This window comes from Mercenaria mercenaria, chromosome 4 (assembly GCF_021730395.1).
Source record: "Mercenaria mercenaria strain notata chromosome 4, MADL_Memer_1, whole genome shotgun sequence".
Taxonomy (NCBI): domain Eukaryota; kingdom Metazoa; phylum Mollusca; class Bivalvia; order Venerida; family Veneridae; genus Mercenaria; species Mercenaria mercenaria.
The window spans coordinates 50,123,083-50,147,194 of NC_069364.1; the positions used below are offsets into that span (position 1 = coordinate 50,123,083).

At 36.0% G+C, this 24,112-nt stretch overlaps 2 protein-coding genes across 5 annotated transcripts in view; one reads left to right on the forward strand and one right to left on the reverse strand.

Annotated features, from left to right (window-relative positions):
* Positions 1-2,131, reverse strand: part of LOC123551639 (ribosome production factor 2 homolog) — a 14,595-nt gene extending 12,464 nt beyond the window's left edge. Inside the window, exon 1 of the mRNA XM_053541122.1 lies at positions 2,028-2,131. Within this exon, the coding sequence (XP_053397097.1) occupies positions 2,028-2,041 (14 nt within the window). The 5' untranslated portion in view covers positions 2,042-2,131. The remainder of the gene's footprint in view (positions 1-2,027) is intronic.
* Positions 2,084-24,112, forward strand: part of LOC123551640 (protein Son-like) — a 27,099-nt gene continuing 5,070 nt past the window's right edge. The window contains exons 1-11 of one of the 4 annotated variants that reach the window (XM_053541117.1): positions 2,084-2,230; positions 4,995-6,203; positions 7,227-7,524; positions 7,912-8,169; positions 8,331-8,456; positions 9,222-9,310; positions 9,623-9,786; positions 10,027-10,275; positions 13,251-13,361; positions 15,843-15,962; positions 20,764-20,865. In XM_053541117.1, the coding sequence (XP_053397092.1) occupies positions 5,057-6,203; positions 7,227-7,524; positions 7,912-8,169; positions 8,331-8,456; positions 9,222-9,310; positions 9,623-9,786; positions 10,027-10,275; positions 13,251-13,361; positions 15,843-15,962; positions 20,764-20,865 (2,664 nt within the window). In that variant the 5' untranslated portion in view covers positions 2,084-2,230; positions 4,995-5,056. Of the gene's footprint in view, positions 2,231-4,994; positions 6,204-7,226; positions 7,525-7,911; positions 8,170-8,330; positions 8,457-9,221; positions 9,311-9,622; positions 9,787-10,026; positions 10,276-13,250; positions 13,362-15,842; positions 15,963-17,573; positions 17,674-19,363; positions 19,504-20,763; positions 20,866-24,112 lie in introns of all 4 variants that reach the window. The other 3 variants (XM_053541120.1, XM_053541119.1, XM_053541118.1) reach the window with 3 other exon arrangements.

The window sequence follows — 24,112 nt, forward strand, 5'->3', positions numbered from 1 at the left end:
ATAGAGTTATGGAACCTGTGCAATGTAGGTCAATTTATCACAGTGAATAAGTGTGTGAAGTTTCAATCCATTCCCACAAGTGGTTGCTGAGATACCAGCTTACATACAAAAACTTAACCAAATCGGGACGCGGACGCAGACGCGGACGCGGACGCCGACACATGGGCGAGTCCAATAGCTCTACTATTCTATGAATAGTTCTAAAAATAAATACAATGCCTTTAATAATAAAAATATAATATATTAACAATTAACTTTTCAAGAATCATAGTATTTAAAGAAAAGAGAGAGCAATAAATCCTTATCCCTGGTCTTTTAATTAGAAATGCAATAAAAAAATAAATTAACAACTGATATTTGTCACATAATGATATGTATTACTAAAGGTAACGAACATGCTTTATATTCATCTTTGTCATTAAAAAAAAAAATACTTCAAAAGCCAGGGGTTTCTAAAACAAAAAGTAAAATGAGACTATACCTATATAACGAAAGGTGTCAAAGGTTATTAATAACATTAAAAGTCACTGACTGGGCTGATTGGAAGGTGTTAATGGTATTTAACTACATACTGATTGGACTGCCGGTGACACTAAATTGCAGAAACAAAACACAAAATATACATTCATAAAATTTCAGTGAGGCAAGTTTATGCTTTATTGTCAGCATAAATTCATTATCTGAGATGTAATCATTTTAGTACAAATATTTTGTACATTTCCCAGAAAATGTTCCCAACAGATTTCATTGGGAATTTCCTAACAGAAGTATGCAGAATAAGTTTGGATGTAACAAAGAAGTTATCAGGGTATTAAAAAAACCCAGCCCGGCCCAATCAACAGAAATAGCCAATTCTAATTGTACGGAAACCACCAGAAACTTACGAATGGAAGGCTAATATAACTATGAGTGGCTATACCATCATCTTAATCAATGCAAATGTGTATTTTACTTTATTATTTAACAGAACTACAAGGAAAGTACAATATTGATGAAACGTATGTTCAATGAGGTACTGCACTTGACATAAGCAAAGACCTAAAATAACGAGCTATTTTAGGTGTTAATGTTACGTTGTTATGAACCCCTTTCACACCTATTGATGTGACGCTAGGTTTTGTACTACATCAAAGTGGCCTTTAGTATGTCGGCATTGCCTGTTGCCTGTTTCACAAACTGGCGAGGGGGAAAAGGAATATATAAATAAAAACAGTCCTACAATTTTTAAGCAGGTGAAATCAGAGATCTTAATAACTGCCTGATAAATTAGAAATAGTGACTATTGGTGTACAAGAGAACGTGACTATAAAGCTATGAATATAAATATTTAAACAAATGACTTTAAACTTCTAATATATATGTGACAGAATGAAAGTTGATATCGACAAAATATCAATCATAGTTATATAAGCCTTCTATCCGTATATAAGCGCCTTCCAGTCATAATCGTTAATGATTGTTGGAAGTATTATGTAGATGTAGATGTAGATGTAGATGTTTCTGGTGGTTTCTGTTCAGTCGGAATCGGCAATTTCCATGGTTTGGGCCGGGCCGTGTTTAATAACCAAGTTTAATCAACGACCTATTATTTGGACTAGCGTAAACGATAAAACCAGTAACTTTACATGACTGTGTACTGCATTATTTTGGTCCTTCAAAGTTCTGACATTTAGACTGCACCGTCACAAATATAAAACACAGAAATAAAATTTAAAAAAAATATAAAACTGTCAAATTATTTTGACTACCAGTTAGTAAATCATTAATTTCAAGATACAATTTTGAGTCTTAATATGATTTTAGCAGTTTTAAAACACTTGATCTGTAAATTTAAAGACTGAAGAATCTATAAATTTACAGATAATCTGTAAATACATGTATTGTATACCACTTTCCTAGACCTGACATCGCGAAAAGGGATTTCAAAGATAAACAAAGTTTGAATTATGTACCTTTTGCTTTTAAGAACAACAAAAAAGTAACAAACCAAACGGAAACAACTTAAATGTATCAATACAGATTCTTACGCGACTCTCTGCATCTCCAAAATTGCCTTGTTTTTCCTCTTCTAATTTTGTTCACTCACACGTGTTTACTACGGACTTATTCAACGTGGAGATATCAACTTCAACACCGGAGATAGGACACAAAAAAAAATAATTGGAAATTTTCCCAAATTGTAAAGTTCTTAAATGTATTCAAGTCAAATGCACAGCAAATACTAACGGTGGTAAGTATTTCTTTTTGTTGCTGATACAACAGCGAAAAACCTTCCTGTTGTAGATTCAGTTTTTTTGGTTTGAACAACATTGAATTGCAAAATTTGTGGGTGGGGTACTGGCAAAATACAAAAACAAACAAAATTTATTATGAGTCCATGTCATATGTACAGTCAACATTATTTTTCATTCATCCAAAGTCAGATATGATATTGCTGTCAGCATTGATAAAGCTGATGTTTACTGTCCTGTGTATTAAAGTAGCATTGCCCATCCGGAAATCATGATACTGACAGTTAGTGATAAACCCTAGGAGAGAAAATACCAAGGTCCCTGCTGGGGCTCAAATCCCGGATCTCATGATACATAGGGGGACACTTTAATCACATCCCTTTCATTATTTTCGCTTAATTTATTTCAGTAAAAGGTATTGTCACTGACTGTATATGTATACTTTAATATCAGATACTGTCAGATGCTGTTAAATTGTCTTTGCCAGTGTTTGAATCATCGCAATTTGTCAAGGAAGTGGCTATTCTTACAGTCCCGTAGGAATAGCCTCGCAGGCTGTTCTTACGGCTCTTCCGTAAGAATAGTGACAAGCTCGCAGATGGTTATTCCTACCGCAGTTTTGTATTACAAAATAAAATGATTGTACTGAAATCATTCAACTGATACATTTTCAACCGATCTCGGAAATGACATGTAATCACATTTGGTCATTGTGTTACAAATAAAATGTCAGGTCTGAATTGAAGCAAACATGTCAAGCTGATGTAAGTATAAAACTAAATCAAAGGGCAATAAACATGTCTAGAGTGGTAAGAGATTTGTACTGTTGTGAAAAATTTGCATGCATATACACGAAACATAGATCAATAATTCTCTAACTGGTTAAGTTGAAAACACTTGGTCAATATTTTTTAGTGTTTCAATATTAATAACGTATGTATTTACATCTACATCTGTACAACCAACAATTGCTTTCTGATTGAGTTAGAAGACAAATTTCAGTTAAATAAGTATTTTACACTTGCAATAAATTTGTTGTATTAAAATTATTTAAAAGTAAAGAAGTTGGGAGAAATCATATCCGGCAGTCGAATGAATTCAGTACGATGTGTAACACAAAACTGCCGTAGGAATAACCACCTGAGGACTTTTCATAATTGGTACGGGAGAGCCGTAGGAATAGACACCTGTGGGCTTTTCGCTATTCTTACGGGAGAGCCGTAAGAATAGCCTGCGAGGCTATTCCTACGGGACCGTAAGAATAGCCACTTCCATTTGTCAAAATTATTCTTTATAAACTGGAGAACTTGGCAATGTTTATGAAAGTATCAATGTTTATGAAAGTATATCAGTGTTCGAACATAAAATTTTGGGTATCTGGATTTTGACCAATGTAAAAATTTTGGGATGGAGGGTTCAGAAAGGGGCGAGTGGGGATGAAAATCTTAAAATTAATTTTCTATTGCCTAGTTTTGACTGGTTTAAGAAAGATGAGTCTGGCAAATCACACTGAGTTGTATGTAGACTGGCAAAATTTGATAATGCATATGCAAGGCATCATGACACACGAGCCATAACAACAAATCACACTGGTATGTTCTCCCAATTTTTCTGGGCTAGCTTGACCCCTGCTGACAGGTAAATGCAACAGCAAGGTTGTTGGAAGTGGCCAGTGAACCAACTATCACTACCAACATGCCTGTTGTAATACTGATGGTGATTTAGTATAAATGTAGCAAACTTGACTGCATCAATACAGTTTTACTGCATATCATTTGATTACATGTATGCTCACTTTGTTTGTTTGTATTTGATGCTTGGCATTTTGTACTTATAAATAAAATATGTGTTGTTTTGAAATGTTATTCCTTTGTGTTGTACCATCAAAATGTAATATATGGTGTAATTAATGATTGTTTTGACCCGCAGCCTCATTTCTCTCTGTTCTGAGAAAACTTCTCCCTATTTTCACTGGAGGTAGTTCTAAGTCTCTTCTGTTCTCCCAATTTTTCTGGGCTAGCTTGAACCCTGCACTAACCACGTCACTGACAGGTTAACGCAACAGCAAGGTTGTTGGAAGTGACCTGTAAACCTACTATCACTACAGTATTCAAAACCCGTGTCAGTAACAAGTTACCATCAGTTTACTGTTGGGAAACTTATTCAATTGCTGTATAATAACCGCTATTTTTCTGTGCAAATATTGCAGATGACAGTTCAATTTAAACAATTTGTAATTAACATACAGTGCTTTTGGGTATACAGTAAAGCCAGCACGCAAACCTTCAAAAACCCTTCGACTTTCGTGGTGCAAAACTTTTACAGGTGGTCAGTCGCAAGTGCCAAACACCGGACTGAACTTCTTGGTCATGAACACAGTGGTTTATGATGGCCGGTCTCCAGGAATCGCAGTGTTCACACGAGGGACCATCGCTATCAACTTCTTATTTCAACATTTAATACATCAATTTTAGCCATTATATTATAATTTACTTTTCAGTAATGTATTACATTGTAAATACATCTACTGTACGCCAGAGACATTTACTTTTGTAAATGTTTGTGTACACATGTCTTTCTTCATGAATGCGAATCCACGAATTCGTCTCTTTCACTAGTTTGTTGTTTGCGATATTTTCTGTATTTAAGTTAATTTGTTGTAATTGACAAAGTTTCATTCTACAATCCAATTAAATTCACAACATATACTACAAATAGAAAAAATATGTACCGGTATGTTATCAGCATATATTTTTATTACAGAACAGGACATTCAGCTGATATACAAAGGTAGAGAGATGTTCAACTATTTAAACTGAAAGTTGATGATAACTTCAGCAATGAGTGATTCAGCACCAGTGCTTGATCATATTCCCCTTCCTCATACAGCAATCCTGTCACCTCAGGAGGGAAAGTCAGGCGCACACAACACCTCAGTCACAGGCAAGAGAAAATCTAGCAAACACAATGACAGCAGTGATGAAAAAGAGTCTAAGAAAAAACATAAAAAATCAAAGAAGAAAGACAAGCATAAAGACAAAGAGAAAGAAAAAAGTAAAGAGAAAAAGAAAGAGAAAAAACACACTTCTGAACCAGAGTTGACAGCAATAGAAAAGTTTAATATGTTTAAAAAACAAAGAGAGGCTGGTAAAGGAGATGATAAAATTGTTGATGATCTCTTTAAAGACTTCATTGCATCAAAACTGAAGCAAATTGAAAGTGATAATATTAAAAGTAAAGACAAAAAAAGTAAATCCAAAAAGGATAAGGATAAAAAGGTGAGTTCGGTGGATGAAATGAATAAATTTCTTGATAATGAAATAAGTAACATTGCACTGCCTACTGTATCAAAAGACACAACAGAAAAGCCAGCTAGTCCACCAGACAAGGTAAAGTCTGTTGCTAAACCAACAAGTGTACCAGATAACTTAAAATCAGTAGGTAATATGAAGTCTGTCCTACCTGGTAGAAAACTAAGTGTAATTGATAACCCAACAACTCTAGGAAGCCTTTTAAAACTTGATAAAAGGAAAGAAAACATAAATGCCAATAAAACGTGTGTTAACAAAGGACCAGTTATAGGAAATGATATACCACTAAGGAAGGAAAAAGACTTCCCAAAATCTAGTCAGCCGATTCCAGATAGTGCTATTCCACTGCCTACTGGGAGTGCTATTCCACTGCCTACTGGGCCAGGTCCAACTCAAGAAGGCCCGAGGTCTGCTTTACCTGACAAGGAAGTAGATGATACAAGTACTCAGAAAGACAAAACAGAAAAAGCTCTGCCTGTATTTGGACCTATGTTACCAAGGTCCATAGCTATTGGTGAAAAACCAGATAATGCAGAAGAACAGAAAATTGAGGTTAAGAAACCGCTTGGTTTCAAGAACTTTGGGATAAAGCTGAGTGCTACTAGTGCTGAACTTATACAGTCAGGAGAGGTACACAAGAAAGGAAAAAGACTCGAGGAAGGTAGGTTTTCCTTTTATTTCATTTGTCCTGCTATTTTATTCATATTTATATAAATGCATTTAAAACTGTTAGAAATTATAATATTTCTAGAGCTATGATTATGGTGATGTTGGAGTAGATTTAAAGGGAAATATTTATCACCAAGAGTTGCGAAACCTGATTACAGTTTTTTAGAAGTCAGTCATTAATAGATTTTTTCTTGTTTATATATGAATTTCTTTAAAGTTCAAACATTTTTTTTTTTCAAGTATATAATATTACCAGTTTGTGGAGAATTTTTTCGAAAAGTTCACTTTTTTAACTTGGCAATTCTTAGAATAAGGAAGGCTACTGTAATTGCACCAGTGTTGCTGCCAGTGTTGCTTTTACATTAAAATTTTATGGTTAATTATTCAAAAGTCAAAGTTAAATGGATTAAATTTTGTAGTGGTTTTGGTTAAACTTTGGTGGCACATTTCTCATTTTCACTATATCTTCTTATTAAGTTTAACTTATACCTTGCATTGTATCTTAGTATCCTGATACCCTCCCCCAACCTCAACTTCTACTTCCCCTCCACACACACCATGACAAATCCATATTTTTACATTTCTCGCACTATGTGATATCACATAATTCTTAGTACTGTTATCATACTTCTCTCCCTCCAAAAGCTTTTGTTTGTAGTTTGTACATCACAAAACCCCTACTGTTCATATCCACCCCATCCCATCCTACACCCTGTTCCTTAGTACACCCCATCCCCGCATTATATAAGCTCTCCCCAATCACCCCTCCAACCCCCATCCCCCTCTAACACACACATAAAAGTAAAAAATGTCCACTTTTTACGATTGCTTTCACTGTTATCTGTCATTTTCACACTGTTTATTATATACATTTCGAAATAATCATTTTCACACTGTTAATAATATACATTTCCAAATAAACAAGCACGATGACCCTCCAACAGCTTGTGTTTTTGTATAAAATTTAAACGTTAAAGAAGCAGCAGTTATCTATGTTTAACTTTGCATTTCACAGGTGAGGTTTTATCCTCATCTTCTGAAGGTAGTGACAGTTCAGACTCTGAACCAGATGCTGATGATGATGGGGATGATGATAATGAAGTCTCAGGAACTGGATCAATCAGTGACTCAGAAGGAGAATCAAAATCTGGATTGAAGTCGAAAAAGAAGAAGAAGAAAAAGAAGAAAGCAAAACATAAAAAGAAGAAAAAACATAAAGAAAAAGATAAGGACAAAGAGAAAGATGGGGTTGTAGTTGTTGGGAAGGAAAAACCAGGGTCAAAAAGAAAGGTCTCAATTACTCCACGTTCAAGGTAATAATTACTGTATATCCTGTTTATAGTGGTCATTGAAGGGACTGACTGAAACAAATTGTTGATTAACGAAGTGTTTGATTGACATTGTTACACAGTTATTTGGTCTCCATGGTAAAGTAACAACTTGTAAGCTGCTTGTTCAAAAGTATTAACTACGTAAAAATGACTTTTGTCGATGTATTGATGTGAATGTTTTTCTATAATGATTATATAATGATTATAGTGCATTTGGACAGGGTCATGTTATATGAAAAGTTATTATCAGCTGGTCATTATGTAGGGAATTTCCGTGGACCAGAAGATGACCATTCTAAGTAGGGACACACTAAGTGCAGGTAAGTGCTAATCTTTATTTCTGGTTAAGTACCATACAATTTATTTTAGGTCAAGATCTCCAAAAAAGTCACGAAGGTCAAGGTCACATTCTTATTCAAGAGATAGGTCAAGAAGGCGGTCACGCTCTAGATCTCGAGATAGAGGAAGTTCACGCAGATCTAGGTCAAGGTCCAGAGGCCGAAGGTCAAGATCTCGGGGAAGAAGATCAAGGTCAAGAGGGCGGAGATCAAGGTCCAGAAGTAAAAGCCCTGACAGATTCTGGAGAAGTAAATATGGTGACTTTGATGCCTACAGATTTCTTAAAGGGTAAATATTTGTGTATTGATTTCAGAATATAACTGCTGATTATTGAGATATAGAAATGAACAGTTAGTAATCTGTGGAAAAATAAAATTGAAATGCCTTATTTTTTGATGAATTGGTTATTCTTTTTGTACAGTACTGATTTAATTCCTTTTTATTTTTAGAAAACGTGACAGATCACGTAGTCGATCACCTGACAGAGAGCGAGACAGGTTCATTGAGAAGGAAAAGAAAAGATTGGAAGATCTACGTCTAAGAATTGATAAAGCCAAACTCAGGGAAATTGCAATGTAAGTTTTTTAATCATAGTTGTTGTGCATATTAATCATGGCCTTGACAAATCAAGAACTAATGATTTGTGATGTGATTGTGTCTCTGATGAATGCTTGAGTCCTAAAATTGCACGAAAAAGTAAGCCAGATCTAGCGTAATATACTGTATGAGTTCAGACAATTAAATTGTCATTCTTACATAATCATGTGCCTGTAAAATGAGTTCAAAGCAGATAAAGTAGTAAAATGACAAATGGTGGGCAAATACCAGTTATTTCATTTGTATGAATAGTAAAAACTTAGGTTTTTTGACAAGTTTTGACCATAAATGGTATTTGTAACTGTAATCTTGATTAATCAACAATCAAGTTTTTTAACTTCAGTTTTTGAGTTGTTTTTTAAATTGAAGAAATTTTGTTGTCACCCTTTCATCGGTGTCTATATTACAGAAGTTTAGCATGTAAGTAGGTTTCTCAAAAACTTGCCAAGTGCTTTCTGTCTTCACACACAGGTTTGGCATCATGAGATGACCTCACATGACAAGTTACATAACTCTAGTTTGGTAAAACTTTTGTATGTGAGCTAGTATCATATGGAAGGGCTTCAAATAGTTGAGTGCCTTGTCAGTATATAGCTCTTGTTTTTAGTACTGATTGATAGAGTTGGAATGTAACAGTGGGGGTAGAAGGATTGGACAGGGTGTGTCAGACTCATCTTGTTAGCTCTACAACTTTAGTCTTGTTTGATAAAAACATGTTTATCTTTTGTGTTTGTGCTTTGCAGTAAAAATGCAGTATCTAATGCAAGATCAGGAGGACCTCAGCTAGATGTGGCAATAAAATCTGGGGGAAAATCAGTGGAGGAATTAACAGGTAATAGACCCACTGTTGATTGACATATGATGTATTATAAAGTTAAAAATTGAAGCAGACTGGCTGTACCTTTGCTTAGTTGACCAAGTATGAATCAACGAAAAGGCATATAACAGTCAATTTGGAACTGAAATGTGAAATATATTTTCCTTTTTATATGCATAGTAAAATGGACATCTTTTATCTTCTTGAAAGGGAAAATAGCAGATATAGCTTAATAGTCCTTCCGAAGAATTAAAATATCTGAATGTATGACGTAACCGTTGATATCACACGTTTCACCAAGCTCAGAAAAAAGATCTGTGTTTACAGAGTACTGTAAGAAAATACAAGAGAAAGAAATACTGAAGAAGAAATCAAGAAATGAGTTTGAGAGTTCATCTGACGAAGAGCCATCGAGAAATTCTGAGGATGAAGACATGTTGCACCATCCATTCCTTGTAAAAGAACCAGGTTCTATTATTGTTGATATCAAGGTAAAGTTTCACTTTTAATACATAATGTAGTCTGTTTTATAGATGGGTGGTACTTATACATTTAATATTTTATTACCAATTTTGTGATGAAATCGTGTGGAAAAAAATATTTTTTTGGGCCTCTCAGATATTTTGGCTTTTCTTTTAATATTACTTATGAGCAAAGTTGTAAGTCATTATGTGTTTTTTCAAAGTCCAAACTTCCTAGGTACTTAATTTTATATGGAAATTCATCTTCAGAATTCTAAACAGCTGCCTGTTGTCTCACCACAAGAGAGAATAACCCAGAATGCACAACTGCGAATTACCTATCCTGTGTCTAGTGGTTCCCAGCACAGAGACAAAGAATGGGTACCAGTTGAACCAGACCCTGTTCCCCAACCAAAGCCAAAAACAAACACAGTGGGTGGAGTACCAGCGTTGATGCCACCTCCAGCACCACCCAAACCCAAACCAGATATTAAAGTATTTGAGGAACCACCAGAACAGGTTTGTTTATGTTTTATTTTTCAGTTATAAAACTGCTCACAATGTCTGTTGATTTTAAAAATGAAATACTTTCAGACTTAAAAAGATCTAGATGTTATATACACTTGTTAGCTCACCATCATCAGATGGTGGGCTATTCAAATCTCTGCGTCCGTGGCCCGTCGTCCGTCAACAATTTCTTGTTATCGCATCTCCTCAGAAACTACTGGGCGGATTTTGACCAAACTTTGTCAGAATGATGATGTATTGGTACCCTAGTTGTGTCCCCCTGAAAATCAGACTGGTTCAACAATTTTTGAGTGAGTTATGGCCCTTTGTTAATTTTGATTTCTGATATAATTTTATATCCAGCCGCCCTCCAAGTAGTTAATTGGTTTTTTATGGCTTTACCTGTAGAAGGGTCATAAAGTCTGCAGACACTAATGAGATAATGATTCAAGTGGTTCATTATTTTCCTATTACACCTCAGCAGTGAATGGACTACCCTGGTAGATTGATGATTAATTTGTTTAATTATTAGTTATAATATAAGTAATTATATATGCATTTTTTTTTTCCATAATAAGAAAAAAAAATTGCATATAACTCATTAATGGTGTCATCTCTCTTGTTTAGGGTATGGGTTTAATTATTAGTACTTTTAGGATTTTGAGCTAGTCTTGAAATTTGGAACATTCAAAAATGACTCAATGGTGGGCGCCAAGAACACTCTATGATCTCTTGTATTATATAGGACGTCTGTTTTTGCCAAGTCATTTTTCATCTCATTGGGAATGAATTTGGGTCCAGAAAATTCAGAAAACACAAAGAGAAGGCAAGAAATTGTGAAAATGACAATCCCATAGTTTTATTCTGTGAACTAGTATTGATTATACATTCTAAACATGCACATTTTCTTTAAAACATGGCATTATTGATGTCACATTGGCATATCATTTTGTGCCAAGGAAGATTGCTGCCACATCTGATACGGTGTTTTATTAATCCCCCGCCGTGGCGGAGGGATTATAGGAATGGTCTGCGTCCGTCCGTCCGTCCGTCCTTCCGTCCGTAACAAAATCGTGTCCGGTCCTTATCTCCTAAACCCCTTGAAGGATTTTCATGAAACTTGGGTCAAATGATCACCTCATCAAGACGATGTGCAGAACCCATGAGTCAGCCTTGTTGGTTCAAGGTCAAGGTCACAACTCAAGGTCAAAGGTTTGAGCCTTCCATTTTGTGTCCGCTCTATATCTCCTAAACCCCTTGAAGGAATTTTATAAAACTTGGGTCAAATGATCACCTCATCAAGATGATGTGCAGAACCCAGGAGTCAGCCATGCCGGCTCAAGGTCAAGGTCACAACTTAGGGTCAAAGGTTTTGAGCCTTCCATTTGTGTCCGCTCTATATCTTCTAAACTCCTTGAAGGATTTTCATGAAACTTGGGTCAAATGATCACCTCATCAAAACGATGTGCAGAACCCATGGGTCAGCCTTGTCGGCTCAAGGTCAAGGTCACAACTCGAGGTCAAAGGTTTGAACCTTCCATTTTGTGTCCGCTCTATATCTCCTAAACCCCTTGAAGGAATTTTATAAAACTTGGGTCAAATGATCACCTCATCAAGACGATGTGCAGAACCCATGAGTCAGCCATGCCGGCTCAAGGTCAAGGTCACAACTTGGGGTCAAAGATTTGAGCCTTCCATTTCGTGTCCGCTCTATATCTCCTAAACCCCTTGAAGGAATTTTATAAAACTTGGGTAAAATGATTATCTCATCAAAACGATGTGCAGAAATCATGAGTCAACCATGCCAGCTCAAGATCAAGGTCACAACTAATGGTCGAAGGTTTGAGCCTTCCATTTTGTGTCCACTCTGTATTCTCTAAACCCTTGAAGATTTTCATCAAACTTGGGTCAAATGATCACCTCATCAAGAACTCATGAGTCAGCCATGTCAACTCAAGGTCAAGGTCACAACTGAAGGTCAAGTTTCAGCTCTGTATCTCCTAAACCCTTGAAGGATTTTCATGAAACTTGGGTCAAATGATCACCTCATCAAGACGTTGTGCAGAATTCATGAGTCAGCCATGTCAGTTCAAGGTCAAGGTCACAGCTAAAATCAAAGGTTTACCCTTTCACTATTCATAGCAGTGGCGGGGGATTTAGCTGTCATTCAGACTGCCTTGTTTAAAAGATGTTTCAGAATTGAAATGATATAACGGAACGGTGTTTCACTTAATTCACATGATCTGAATCAATTATTAGGCACGCAGAATAATTCTCTGGATACCTATGCAGTCCTAAGTTATTCCTTGAGACGTACAGCTCCTTTATTTCAATACTGTTAAAAGACGGTTAGCACTGACATCAGGTCAATCTACTATATTTAGTACCGTATATATATGCTATGAAATAGGTTTCCTTATGTAATCTTATAGACTACTTGTTTACCGAAAAAGACAGAATCAAAATAAAATATACTAGAACCATGTCTTAATACCAGTATATCAAAACATTCCAAATTGGTTACACACTGTATGTTGTAATTCACTTGGACTATGCCTTTGTAAAATTATTTTGCAAGTGAATTACCTCTTTATATGAGCCGCGCCATGTGAAAACCAACATAGTGGGTTTGCGACCGCGCAGTCTGGTCAGGATCCATGCTGTTCGCTTTCAGAGCCTGTTGCAGTTAGAGAAACTGTTAGCAATGGTCGCAAACCCACTATGTTGGTTTTGTCATGGCGCGGCTCATTGTTTAGAATAAGTAGTCATGGTTCTACTATATTTAAAAGTAAACTGATAGATTGTTTATAGAAAATGACAAGGACTTTGGAATTACAGTGTTAAATTGTAGATTTTTGGAGTGGTGTACCTTAAGTCTTTAGGAGTGGGTCCTTATATCCGTTCTTTATGATGAATAAAAAGCCCTTGATTTAAGCACAATGGTGGACAGTTCAGGGAAGGAATTTGATGTGTCTTATATTTTTCAGCCAGTGGATATAAGCTCGATTGTATCAGAGAGACTCGATGCAATGAAGAAGTTACAGGAGAATCCAAATGATACCTGCGCTAAAATTATACTTTCCAAGGCACAGGAACGGGTAAATACATGCTAAAATTATACTTAACAAGGCACAGGAATGGGTAATTATGTCTCCCTCCCACTGGGGGAGACATATTCTTTTTGCCCTGTCCTTCTGTCAGTCCATCTGTCTGTCACACTTCATTTCCATACAATAACTGGAGAACCATTTGACTTAGAACCTTCAAACTTCATAGGGTGGCAGGGCTTATGGAGTAGACGACCCCCAAAGGTCAAGGTCACAGGGGCCTGAACATGGAAAACCATTTCCGATCAATAACTTGAGAACCACATGATCCAGAGTGTTCAAACTTCATAGGATGATCGGTCATGCAGAGCAGATGACCCCTATTGCTTTTGGGGATACTGTGTTAAAGGTCAAGGTCACAGGGGCCTGAACATGGAAAACTATTTCCGATCAATAACTTGAGAACCACTTGGCCCAGAATGTTAAAACTTTATAGGATGATTGGACATGCAGGGTAGATGACCCCTATTGATTTTAGGGTCACTGTGTCAAAGGTTAAGGTCATAGGGGCCTGAACATGGAAAACCACTTCCGATCAATAACTTGAGAACCACCTGGCCCAAAATATGGAAACTTCATAGGATGATTGGACTTGCAGAGTGGACGACCCTGTTGTTTTTGGGCTCACTCTTATTAAAGGTCAAGGTCGCAGTGAACAGAACATGGAAATCCATTTCCGGTCAATAACTTGAGAACCATTTGACCTAGAACCTTCAAACTTCATAGGTTGATAGGACTTACAGAGTAGATGACCCCTATTGATTTTAGGGTCACTCCATCAAAGGTCAAGGTCACAGGGGGCTGAACATAGAAAACGCTTCCTGATCAATAACTTGAGAACAACTTGACCCAGAGTGTTGAAACTTACTAGGATGATTGGACATACAGAGCAGATGATCCCTACTGATTTTGGGTTCACTCTATCAAAGGTCAAGGTCACAGGGGCCTGAACATGGAAAACCGTTTCCAGTTCATAACTTGAGAACCACTAGGCCCAGAATGTTGAAACTTAGTGGGATGATTGGACATGCCAAGTATATGATCCCTATTGCAGCCAACCATCAGTGTCTCTTTGACTTTTGTTCCTGTCCTCTATTGACTTCTTGCTTAGACGACTATGCATTGGGGGAGACATGCGCTTTTCTACAAAAGCATCTTCTAGTTACATGCTAAAATTATACTTACCAAGGCACAGGAATGGATAATTACATGCTAAGATTATACTTACCAAGGCACAGAAACGGGTAATTACATGCTAAAATTATACTTACCAAGGCACAGGAACGGGTAATTACATGCTAAGATTATACTTACCAAGACACAGGAATGGCTAATTACATGCTAAGATTATACTTACCAAGGCACAGGAACAGGTAATTACATGCTAAAATTATACTTACCAAGGCACAGAAACTGGTAATTACATGCTAAGATTATACTTACCAAGGCACAGGAATGGGTAATTTCATGCTAAAATTATACTTACCAAAGTACAGGAACAGGTAAATACATGCTAAACTTGTATTTACCAAGGCATAGGAACAGTAATTACATGCTAAAATTATACTTAACAAGGCACAGGAATGGGTAATTACATACTAAAATGTTTTTTTAAAGTTACAGAAACAATTGTCTCCCCCATTTTATGGTGGAGACATATTGTTTTTGCTTTTGCCGTCTCTCCATCCGTTCGTCTGCATAAAGCTTGTCCCGCTTTCACAGGTCAAACTGCTGGCTGGATTTCGAAGGAATTTCACAGGAGTGATCAGTACCAACCCTTGTAGTGCATATCACTGGCACGTTCTGCTTTGCTCCACAAAATTGCCGCCAGAGCTAAAAATAGAAAAATCTTGTCCAGCTTTTACAAGTCAAACTGCAGGCTAGATTTCGACAAAACTTCACTGGAGTGATCAGTACCAAGCCTAGTTGTGCATATTGCCAGCACGTTCCGCTTCACTGCACAAAATGGTCATCAGAGCTAAAAATTGAAAAATCTTGTCTGGCTTTCACAGGTCAAATTTCTGGACAGATTTCGATGGAACTTCACAGGAGTGATCAGTACCAAGCCTAGTTGTGCATATTGCCAGCACGGTCCGCTTCACTGCACAAAATGGCCACCAGAGCTAAAAATTGAAAAATCTTGTCCGGCTTTCATAAGTCAAACTGCTGGACAGATTTTGACGAAACTTTTCAAGAGTGATAAGTACCAAGCCACCAACAAGTTCCACTTCAGACCTAAAGGTATATGTAGGGGGGGACACATATGTTTTTGTGACAAAGACACCTTCTAGTTACATGCTGAAATTAGCCTGCCTGCATAGCTCAATAGGGAGAGAGCAGATCTTTTTATCACATAGGTCTTCTAAATAAGAAAATGTTGCATATTCTCCTTCATCTGCTCATATCCAATCATAACAGGTAAAAAGTTGATTATAGGTCTATACAAAAAAAAATGTGTGTTTGTTTTTGCAGGCAAGTATGTGGGCTGCATCTAAGAATTTACCAGGCCAGTTTATAGGAAGTACAGGGGCCAATATTCTTTCACAAGAAGAGTTGATGGGCAACAAGAAGCGTCAGGCTTGGCTTAAAAAGGTACAAACAATATACATACTTGCACTTTATAACTACAAAAATACTAATTTAGTTCTTGTCTGCTCTGATGCTATTAAGGAAAAATGAACAAGACTAAGTTAAAGTTAAGCAAGAAATGTTAGGTTAATACCATGTGAGCTAATTAATAAAAGTGAGAATGGAGTATTATAGTATATAGCTCATATCATTATCCTTTATAGCACAATCATTTCCACCATCATCATCATCACCATCACCAGCTTCATCAAATTCATCTTTATATTATAGTTACCTTTTCTTGATGATTTTAAATAATAGTCCGTAGTATGTATTGATTAAAGTCTCATTTATAGTATAGACAGAAACAAATGTTAAAAGAAAGTAAGTATTTCTGTGCCCCCAACCATACCCTGAAATTTGAGATGGGGGTATTTAGATTTGCCTTTGTCTGTCAGTCTGTCCGAATATGCATCTGTCCAAAGTTTTGTTGTGCTATCTCTAAATGTATATGTCCTACAACATTTTATTTGCGATTTCACTGAGATACACCAGAGTTATGACCCTTGTTAGTCAAAATAGTGTGTGAAGGACCGAAAAGTTTGTATCTTAGGTGCCTCAAAATGCACAAGATCTTCAGTCATGAAACCTTGTTATTTAGCATATAAAGTTTGGTCCCTAGGGTTTTGTTTGGATTTTGTCAGCCAGACCAGAGTTATGACCATTAACATAGCCAAAAATATGCATTAAGGGCTTAAATATTTGTGTTGCTCTTACTGTGGAATCATTAGTAATTGTGGTTAATTCATTTTTATGGATTTCTTGGTTACAGCAATCCACAAAATTTCAACAAACATATTTCCACCCAATATACAAATTTATATCCCCACATAATTACAAGTTTGGTAAAAAACATGAATTTTCATGCCCGCAAAAAATAAATGTTTCCACGGTGTCTCAAAAAGCGTTTGACATAGTATAAGAATATTATTCAGAATTGAAGTTGTGCACCTGGGTTTTATTTAGATTTCAGTCAGCAGTATCAGCATTGCAGCTCATAACTTTGTCAAAAATATGTCTCAAGTGCCTAAAATTTTGTACAGCATATATCTCAAGAAGGATTTGACCTGGTGTCTTGAAATTTTGCAGAAATGTTTTTCAGCATTGGAAGTTGTGCAAGTGGGATATTATTTAGGATTTAACCCCTCTTAACATTTACTTACACATGTATACATTACATTTCAGTTTCTGTTATTTCTTTGTCTTGTGCTTCTTGGTGTATTTTAAATGTCTGTAACCACTGTCCCCCATCCCCACTTCCCAACTCAAAAGCCCATTCCAAGGTAATATACAGATTAGTGTTGCATTATCAGCAAGAAACAGATGACCATACAGTGACAGTAAGTGGGCCCACCAGTGTTCTGTTTATACCAATATAGATACATGTATTTACATTCATTCTAGATATTCAGTTACTTTTTAGCGATCATCACATTAAATGTTCAGTTATAAAAAGAACTAACTTTGAAACTAAATCATGCAGTTACAGTTAAATGTTCTCTACCAAAAATATTGAGGACATAACGCACAGAGCAGACAAAACTGAAGAAGTAAACACAGTTAATTTAATTGCAGGTGTGCGAAATACGGAAACCAGTGCTGTCGGTGGAATTTTGGCCACATTTTTATCACGGAAAATTGACAATTGCCTAACTGTTTGAATAAAAAGTGTGAAGTGAGTTTTGATAAAGTTTGATTTGGGTGATGCATGCTTTCTTGAGGATATGGCGATTCTGTTATGTCTTTCTTTGCCCATAATAATTAACTCTTCTTTCAGACTGATAGTTTTGAACCATTTAAAGTTTTAACTGTCAGGTGATTGAATTATAGATACAATGTACAGACACAAGTGGTGTTTGCTGAAGAGATGGGCAATTTTCATTTTTCATTCAAGATAATTTTGTGGCCTCAGTTAACTTTGTAGTTTCAGCGATCATTCTACTGTGTTTCTGTAGAGACATTTTGTAGAATGTATAACAAATATTAAAACTGTCAGATTTTACATTTATTATATCATATTGTTATGGATTTAAAAAATATTTTAAAAAAGTGTAAATTGACAGTTTCAAATATTTGAATCTGCATTGTGACTTCATATTTCATCTTGTTAAAAGTCCATTACATTTATGAACAAAAATTTTATGATTTTATTAAGTTATGTTAATTATATTGTTGTGAATGATGAAAGAAACTAAAAAGATCAACACCCAACAAAATATTAACAATAATTTTGCAGGTTATTCTATCAAGGTTTCTGTAAAACTGAAGTTAAGTAACATCAAAAAGACAGAACGTTAATTGGCCGATTCATACATAGTATTGCTACAAAATATTAAAACACATTTTTCATGCCTCTCCCCAACCACTCTTCCTATTACCCGTTTTAGAGGCCATCTCACAAATGTAAAACTTCATTGGATGATCGTTTATGGTAAATTTATGATCTTGTCATAGAATCTCCATGTAACTCAATATCAGTAAACACCTGTGCATTAACAGTTTAGTCACTTGTATCACCTGGATCTGAATGTTGATGCCATCAGAATAAGTTTCTTTTATCAATAAAACATGAGCATAGAATAAAAAAGTTATTATGTCTCCCACCACACAGTGGTGTGGGAGACATATTGATTTACTCCAGTCTGTGTGTCTGTCACAAAGCTTGTCCACACTCAAGTCGAACATTTCTCATCTGATCTTCACCAGACTGGAGTTTGATCATGAGACCTTGGCCAAGTTCGATAACTAGCCAAATCCGCCCAGGCACTTTTGAATTATGGCCCTTGAATTACTGATTGGGTCCATTCATTAAAGCCATGGAGAGAAACTAGACATTTTTCAATGGGGCAGTTGTGGGAGACATTTTCTCAAAAGCATCTCTAGTTTAATACTGATTTAACAATACAGGATATGTTTTGATTCATATACAGCCAAAAAGTGCATTAGATTTGCCCAACAGCTCATATAATTTTTGATGAACCTAATCTTTACATTTATAGTCTGAATTTGACAGTAAAGTTGATATAAGTTTCCATAAATTTAATATTTAAATTCTTACTTTTAAGGCGAAAATTATCACACATTAACCTAGCTCCATCAAAGTTACTGTAAAAGCAGAAATTTTCACAAGGGTTTAATTTTCGCTATATTCGCGAGGCCCTACATCTCATGAAAATTAATCCTCACATCACATAAATATTCATCATTAGTATTATTCAAATTCAAGTAGTGACCATTTTTACAATTTAGCGTTTATTTAACCTCGGGAACATACTCAAAATTCCAAATTGGCGAAATTTTGACCCAGCGAAAATATATGCTTTTACAGTATACTTAAAAATTATAATGGTGAATATGTTAAACAGGAGAAATATGAAATCACAATGCAGATAAGTTTAAAGTGTGATCACTACATGATGACAGCAGCAGCGTGTACTAGCGAGGGGCACCAACTAGTCTCTCAGTGGTAGACAATTTGTCAGATTGTGCGAAATATTGGTACATGGTAAGTGGAAATAGTATGACTGTCTGCACAATACATTCCATTAGAATGCATGAGGGGATGATTTCACAGCATTAACTGCATCAGTGCAACAGGTTTTACATTAAAAAAAAGCTGGAAAAACTAGGTATATATATGAAAAATTTCTACAGAAAGCCTAGCTTTACCAGCCTCCTACTCAGTGATCTCCCCTTACAGTAAATGTAGCGCCAGGGGAGGTAACCACTGCTGGGAGTTTGCAGCTATACACAAGTTCTTATGAATGTAATATTGTGCAGACAGGGATACCATTTCCAGAAAAGAGCCTACGCTTAAAGTCACATTATATATTGTTTTTGTTTCATGAAAAACAAGTTCTGTAATATTTTGATTGCTATGGTAAGTATTGCGAATCCTAGTGAATGTATAGAACACATTTCATAGCAAAAATGTTCCTTATTATAAGGATTGATCAAAATTAGAAAGTTTTGTGAGTGTAAAGCATAACCAAGCTTTGTTTAAAGGGTTTTGTATGGTTGACCAATGATTAAAATCAAAATAACAAGTTTATTCTTAAATCGTTTAACCAAAACATCAGTAAAACATACAATGTATCTTAGAAAACAAATTGTGCTTTTCTGCCAAATTATATTTCAACACAAAGTAATTCGAATTACTTCGCATTCTGTTTATCAATGTCTATTGTTCATTAATAATATATGATCAGAGTGTAGAATATAAGGGTCTTACATGCCTTACTATGTATGATGGTGTTTTTTCCAACCTGAGAGGCAGTGAGGAATGAGAAACAGAGAATACATGTAAGCAAGATTTCTTATCTGCTCTGTCCCGAGGGTTTTGAAAACATCTGTCTTGCACAGTCCCATTAACGAATTTTCCTTGCATACCATTAATGTCAAGATACAATGTTTTCAAAGATAGTGTGAAGTACAAATTGCATGGGAATTTGGTATGAATATAATGTCATAATGTCCACATGTAGCTGGTCTTTTCCATAGGAGAAAAATTGAGTGATCTTCTTTAGGGACAATCTTGTCTTTTCCTGCAAAGTAGGCAAGAACGTAATTCCCCCACGCAGCACCACCAAACCTGGACTAAATCCCTCCTCCTAGGTTTGGGTGACTGGGACTTATTGAAATAGGTTTAATAAAGTTACGTAATAGTTAACATACATTGATCTAGATGGGTCAGAGTAAAAATAAATGGGACATTCTTGCTCCATATTGCTCAGACATTTTTCGTTGGTTTATGTCTTTAATATAGAAAAGAAGATTAGAAATATTGAGCCAAAGAAAGTTTAAACAGAAATTTTCTACAGAAGTTGTGAAAAAGATTCTCATCAAGAGCCTTAATTTACAGAGAAAGGTATGAAACTGAAAATGTCCGAACATTGTTTTTGTAACAAGTCTACATGTCTAATTGGCATACAATTCTCTGGCTGCTGGGGGAGTCTGTGGGGGTCCTGGTTTATTAATTGTTTTCCTTGTAGGTCTTCAGAAATTTAAAAAGAACAGAATGGTGAACATGGTCTGTATGAACATGTACATTTGAAACTCACAAACATTCTGTCTTGTAAGATAACTTGGAAATCATTTAATTTTGTGAATAATCAAAAAATGCTTAGTTTCAAAATTTTTTATTAATCTGACTGACATGGGATGAGTATTCAGAATATTTGAATATTGGAAAATATTGGGAAAAGTATTTATTTACTTGTAAAGTGATGCAGCTTGAATCTGGTAAAGAACATTGTTTACTGTTGGTCATTGTTCAGTTTCAGTACCTATTAAAAGCAGCAACAAGATGTATATATAATGTACATTTTATTCATGTTACCGTACTTTAGATAAGTACATTCCTGATCAAAATTGCCACTAATGGATTCTAATGTTTTCTTAATGCATGCAGCATTCAACTGTTACTGTCAGAAAAGAAATATAATTGTAAATCCTTCATCTATTTGCTGTTTTGTACATATTTCTTTTGTTTAATCCCCTTCCACAAGTGGTGGTGGGTTATAGGAATGGTCTCTGCCCATCCTTCTGTCAGTTTGTAACAGTTGTGTCAGCTCTACATAACTGAAGTCCCTTGAAGAATTTTCATGAAACTTGGACATGTGCAGAACTCATGAGTCAGCCATTTCGGGTCAAGGTCACAACTCAGTCAAAGGTTTGAGCCTTCCATTTTGTGTCCGCTCTGTATCTCCTTAACCCCTTGTAGGGTTTTCATGAAACTTTGGTCAAATGATCCCTTCATCAAAACGATGTGCAGAATTCATGAGTCAGCCATGTTGGATCAAGGTCAAAGTCACAACTCAAGGTCAAAGGTTTGAGCCTTCCATTTTGTGTCGGCACTGTATCTCCTAAACCCCTTCTAGGATCTTCATGAAACTTGGATCAAATGATCCCGTCATCAAGACGATGTGCACAATTCATTAGTCAGCCATGTTGGTTAAAGATCAAGGTCACAACACAAGGTCAAAGGTTTGTGCCTTCCATTTTGTGTCAGCTCTGTATCTCCTAAACCCCTTGAAGGATTTTAATTTGACTTGGCTGTAATATTCCCCTTATCAAAACGATGTGCAGAACTCAAAATTCACCCCCATGCCAGCTCAAAGTCAAGGTCACAACTCAAATGTTTGAGCCTTCAGTTTCCTGTCCCCGCCTTTTCTGCTAAATCACTTTAAGGAATTTCTTGAAACTTTGGTCAATTGTTCACCTTATTGAGATGGTTTGCAAAACCCACTAGTCAGCCATGCAAGCACAAGGTCAAGGTCACTATCCATAACAGCGGCAGGGGATAAAGCTGTCTTTCAGACTGCCTTGTTGTACCCCCCGACAACAAAGTTGTAAGGGGGGGTATACTGGTTTCAGGTTGTCTGTCTGTCTGTACGTCTGTCTGTCTGTCCGTAGACGCAATCTTGTGCACACCATCTCTCCTTATCCCCTTGACAGAATTTAATGAAACTTCACACAAGTGATCAGTACCAACAATAGTTGTGCATGGGGCATGTTAGGTTCTTTTAGAAAAAAAATTTGCAGATTTATGGGACTTTGTTTTTTTGTTACTATACTATATACATAGACACAATCTTGTGCGCACCATCTCTCCTCATCGCCTTGACACAATTTAATGAAACTTCACACAAGTGATCAGTACCAACAGTAGTTGTGCATGGGTCATGTTAGGTTCTTTTAGAAAAAAAATTTGCAGAGTTATGGGACTTTGTTTTTTTGTTACTATACTATATACATAGACACAATCTTGTGCGCACCATCTCTCCTCATCCCCTTGACACAATTTAATGAAACTTCACAAAAGTGATCAGTAACAACAGTAGTTGTGCATGGGGCATGTTAGGTTCTTTCAGAAAAAAATTTTGCAGAGTTACGGGACTTTGTTTTTTTGTTACTATACTATATACATAGACACAATCTTGTGCGCACCATCTCTCCTCATCCCCTTGACACAATTTAAGGAAACTTCACACAAGTGATCAGTAACAACAGTAGTTGTGCATGGGTCATGTTAGGTTCTTTCAGCGACAAAAATTGCAGAGCTATGGGACTTTGTTTCTTGTTAACATACTATGTACATACAGTCTGCATATGCAATCTTGTGCGTGCCTAATCTACCAAACCCTTAAACACAATTTAATGAAACTTCACACAAGTGATCAGTACCAACTCTAGTTGTGCATGGGCATGTTACATTCTTTTAGATAAATATTCTACCTAGTTATGGGACTTTGTTTTTTGTTACTAAACTGTATACAAACAGTCTATATACATACAGTCCACATAATTATGCAATCTTATGTGCGTCAAATTGCAATGTACTGTGTCAGTGCATGCGGGGGGTACATTCATCACCTTTAGTGATAGCTCTAGTTAGAAATTGTTTTAATTTTTAGCTTACCTGAGCATAAGGCACTCTTGGTAAGCTGCTGTTAGGATCACTAGATATCTATTGTCCTTCTGTCAGTTTTCCACAATTTTTTCAAAGAATATCTCCTTAACTTCTAAGCCGATTTCAGTAACACTTCACAATATTGTTCCTTGGATATTCCTCTTTCAGATTCCTTCAAATATATATCATCCATGCAGAATTCTGGTTGCCATGATAACCAAAGCAATAACTTTAAAAATTCTTCTCCTGAGAAAGTGATTGCATGATTTTGAAATAATTTCTTGGCTGACAATACACCAGGTTCCTTCAAATCTTTCACTTTATTAAAAAATATGGCTGCCATGAGGCATGGCTACCTTTTTTGATATGGCTGTTATGGAAAATATTTAGAATATCTTTTCAGAAACACCCGCCATTACATGACTGAAATACTGTTGAAAAATGGCGTTAAACCGAAAACAAACAAAAATCTTTTCAGAAACGACTGGCCCAATTTCAAAATAATTTTACTCTAGTGATCCTTAAACAATGTTGTTTATTCTAAGTGTGAAACTCAAGTGAGCGATTTGGTGTCATCTTGGCTCTCTTGTTCACTGTCAGCTTTGATTGTTGTGACATTACTTCAGAATATCATGAGATTTTGACAATCTGATTGTTTGGTATAAATTTGCACTTTACTTTGAAAAATTTCTTATAGGATAAA